Consider the following 4,052-nt stretch of genomic DNA (forward strand, 5'->3'; position numbering starts at 1 on the left):
CAACAGCGGAGTAAAAACGGCACAATACAGATTTGTTGAAGTAGATTTCCAAATAATCTACTTTTAATTTAAACACCTATAACTCCCGAGAACAAATCCACAGAGTTGATGCAAACATTTCTAAATCGCCATAGAACATCGAGTCTTTCAACTATTATTCCGTCGGAATAGTGGAAAAGTAGGCCAATTTTCCCTCGGTCCCTAACACGGCCTTTTAAAGTTACCAAAAACGGCTAGGAAAAGTAGGCCACTTTCCCCTCGGTCCCTAACACGGCCTTTTAAAGTTACCGCTCGAGACGGTGTCGGCGTGATAGGCTGAGTCTCCGAAAGAAAGAAGCTCGTCTTCTTCATATTAGCCGCGGCTCTGGAGAGTTCACTCACCGCCCGATAGCTCCAGCCAAAACGTGACCACAACGCTTTTGACCTTATTTATTTCATGACATTTTCATGCCGTCGTCCTTTCTAAGAAAGATGTGACTTAGACACCCAGAACACACGCTCGTTTTCAGCGCCGGGACGCATGCAGCAGGCTGGTCCACCGATGGAAGTTATTGTTGAGAATTGTTTTGAACTGGGTGTTTTTGTTTTGTGTTCTCTCATCCATCATGGACCACTGATCTAGGATTTACTGACTATTCCAACATCGCACAAGGAAGTAACGACTGAAGGGGGGATTTAACTCTGCGAGCAGGCGAACTACAGGGATTTAAATCGTTTTTGTTCTTGCACCGGGGGTAGAGAAGAGAAGCGAAGGAGGAAATTCATGTGGCGATTCTCCCCGTAGCGAACACGTCTGGGCTGCAGGATGAGCAAGGAAAGACCTAAGAGAAATATCATTCAAAAGAGATATGTAAGTTCTCCTCCATTTCTAGATCTGAAGGCGACGCGTTGACCTTTAAGTTTTGAGTTCTGGGCTGGTTTTATGAAAAATGCATGAACTTGGATCCTGGGTTAATCGTCGTATTGTTGTAAAAGCCGCACTTGGGTGCTGTGATGAACTGTATCGCGTGTTTGGAGATATTTTTAACACGGTGTAAAGGCTTCAAGTTTCATATGCATCGACTGTATTCTGTGTTTCTCGCGGTATCGTCGGATTCGAGGTTTTGCTTCACACCACACAGATGCTCCGGACTAGAACTTGCAGAAATTGTTACGTTGTAACACTTTATATAATCGGGTAACGATACAAATGAAATCCCATCGGAAACGTAATTGTTTCCAGAACGGCTTTGTTTGCTCGGGTCTCGTTCGGAGCAGATGGACCGGCCATATCGCTTGGGGTTTATTCCGGGTTCCGTTTCCCTAAACAGGCAGAAAACACTGACGCCGATATGTAGAGAATAGTGACATTGATGTCGATGTGTGTGTGTGTGTGTGTGTGTCGTCTCCATCATTTCGGCGTGGTTGAGATGAGACCTGGGTGTAGCTGACTACACCCGGGAGGTGCGGGTGGTTCGGTGTGGACCGGCCTTTTATTTCCTCACAACAAGGTGGGGGGGAGGACGAGCCACGGCGCTGCTGCCGTCGAATAGTGGCGAAAATGTCCCGAGCTTAAATATATTGGAAGTTGACCGACGCGCGGCTTGTACGGCCGATGTTTGCAGCGGGGAGTCGCGCGTCTCGCGCGCAGCGTCTCGTGCGATATCGCCGCGGCGCGCGGGGCACAATTTCAGCTCCTCGACGGTCTCTCTCTCTCTCTCTCTCGCTGAGATGTGGCGGTTCGTCGTTTAAAACGCTCCTCGGTGCTCCGTTTACGGTGCGAGGTCGTTTACGGGTGTCGTTTTAACGGACGCTGCGTTTCTAGACGCATTGCGGAGGCTCGAGCGTGCGGGACCGGCCGTTTCATCGGCGCGGGGGAGCCGCAAACTTTTAAACATCGGTCAGGAGCATATGGGAGGATCGTCTTTTAAAACTTTATTCTGTACGCTGTTCTCGTACGTAGGATGTATGAGCCCAGCATAACAAAGCCGTGGCGTTTAAAGGGTCGGCCCGTGGAGAAGGAGGTGCAACTGGCTGCCGAGGCTCTCACGTGCCTCCATCTTTAACTTTTCTTAGAGGCAGTCCGCATTTTTAACAGTCACTTCGTGACATTGTTCGTCCGTTTTTGGTTTCCAGCGTAGTTTGTCACGTTTGGTGTCCTTTGTTAAGAGCTAGCGGCGGCTTAGAAGGGGGGGAAACAGATAACGCACGAGCGTGAGTTAAAGTGGCAGCGCGCGAGGCGCGTTTGCACGTGAAGGCGTTACAGTCACGCGCAGGAGCCGGTCGTCTAGCTACTAAGTTGTTAAGCTGCTAAGTGTTTCAAAGCACAATCAGATATTCACCCTTGATTTATCCTATTCAGATTCAGACATAACCATAAAAGTTGTTCCAAACACGTTTTCTATTTTTTTTTCCTTTTTTCTTTGTAAAAAAGGAATGGGTTTTTGGTGCCGTTTCCAGTACTACTGAAAGCAATGCGGGTTGTTTTGTGGAAATGTGTGGAAAAAACATATTACCACGTAAAAACGACCTCTAACTAAAAATGCCAGGTATTTTCTTTAGTTCAAATGTTTGAATTGGAACATTTTAGTGAAGTGATAAGTATTAGTACATGTAAGTATTTGTTATGGTAATAGAATAAGTCACAGTAAATAGAAAGGTTTTTTTGTCTTTTAATATTTTAAAATCACAGTTATTTTGTGGTTTCTGTGTTCGGGCCATTGGAGGTGTGTGTGGAGGTGGTGTGGGATATGTGGATAACCCTGTCATGTCTCAGAGACGAACACGCAGCCATGACCGAAATCTGGTCAGACCGAAACAGACGATCAACAAAAACACTGAGGAGGAGGAGGTGTCCCACGAGCCCTCTGCCCTTCCCCCTACCACTCCACACAAATCCTGGTCCTTCTAATTTAACCTCCCCCTAATTAGCGTAAGACAATTATACATGCTTGGCTTCCCCATGTCCCATGGAACAAGAGTGCAAGTTGTTTTGTCATCCCCCTCAATCTCTGATGTGCTGTGAATGTTATTAAAATTCATCTGTAGGGGGAAAAAGAGGGGGGGGGGGGGGATAAAAGCTGATAAAAGCTAGCGAGGAAATGTAATTAGGTGACCTGGATTGATGGACATGTTACAAGGAGAAGAAAGTTATGAGCAGGGCACCAATCTTTGGTCTCAGAGTGGCCTCGTGTAATGGCCGCCGTGCACCAGGCCATCCTGACATGCTCACACCCGGACAGCCTCTCCCAATAATTCTGCCTGTTGGATATTTTAGAGCCAGGGAGAGTTGTTCTTTGGAGCCGTTGCTCTCCCCTTTTCTACCTCCCTCTCTCTCTCTCTCTCTCTCCGGGCTCAGCTGGGGTCGAACTCCGATTTGCGGCCGTGTTGTGGTGGGACAGGCCCAGCTGCTGCAGGGGCCTTTGCAAATGTAAAGTAGCTGTCAGCGTTTGTTTCAACAGGCGCACAACTGATGAGGGCCAAGTTGAAAACTCCACTGCTGTGTGCGCAGCACAAAAAGAGGAAACAAAACCGGAGAGCAGGGCCACGCCCCCCACCCCCACCCGTGACACCACCCGTGACACCACCCTCTCTCTCTCCTCTCACCCCCTCAGCTTTACAATGTAAATGTGGCAACTTGGGCCATTTGTGAGGAGAAAGCTGCAAACGTCTGTGTGTGTGCGTGTGTGTGTGTGTGTGTGTGTGTTACATGCCAGTGCCTGCCCTTAGCTCCACGCGCTTCATTTAACCTTCTGTTTTAATGCAAATGGTCTTTTTAAAGGGCTTTTTAAAATAAAGGGTGTGACCTGGAATAACTGATGGCCCAAACCCTCAGGAGTCCATCTATTGTTGGAGCTGGGGATACACACTGCTGGAGCTCAGTTCACTTGCATGGCTTGGCTGACTCTCTTCACCAGACGGTTTTCTTTCAGTGAAACCGGTTGGCACACGCAACCTTTTCCTGCCTTAACTCTGCTTTTAAATATGGGCAATGTGCGATAACTTAATGAAATAGTTTTTCACTTGTTATGAGGTGATGACGGTGTGTCTGAGTCTGAATCTAATCATAGATT

The 4,052-nt window shown here is 47.7% G+C and overlaps 1 protein-coding gene across 1 annotated transcript in view; it reads left to right on the forward strand.

The window, feature by feature from the left end:
• Positions 1-302: 302 nt before the first annotated feature.
• Positions 303-4,052, forward strand: part of LOC143502697 (protein Jumonji-like) — a 76,563-nt gene continuing 72,813 nt past the window's right edge. The window contains exon 1 of the mRNA XM_076995358.1: positions 303-850. Within this exon, the coding sequence (XP_076851473.1) occupies positions 806-850 (45 nt within the window). The 5' untranslated portion in view covers positions 303-805. The remainder of the gene's footprint in view (positions 851-4,052) is intronic.

The sequence above is a fragment of the Brachyhypopomus gauderio genome, unplaced genomic scaffold, assembly GCF_052324685.1.
Source record: "Brachyhypopomus gauderio isolate BG-103 unplaced genomic scaffold, BGAUD_0.2 sc197, whole genome shotgun sequence".
NCBI lineage: Eukaryota > Metazoa > Chordata > Actinopteri > Gymnotiformes > Hypopomidae > Brachyhypopomus > Brachyhypopomus gauderio.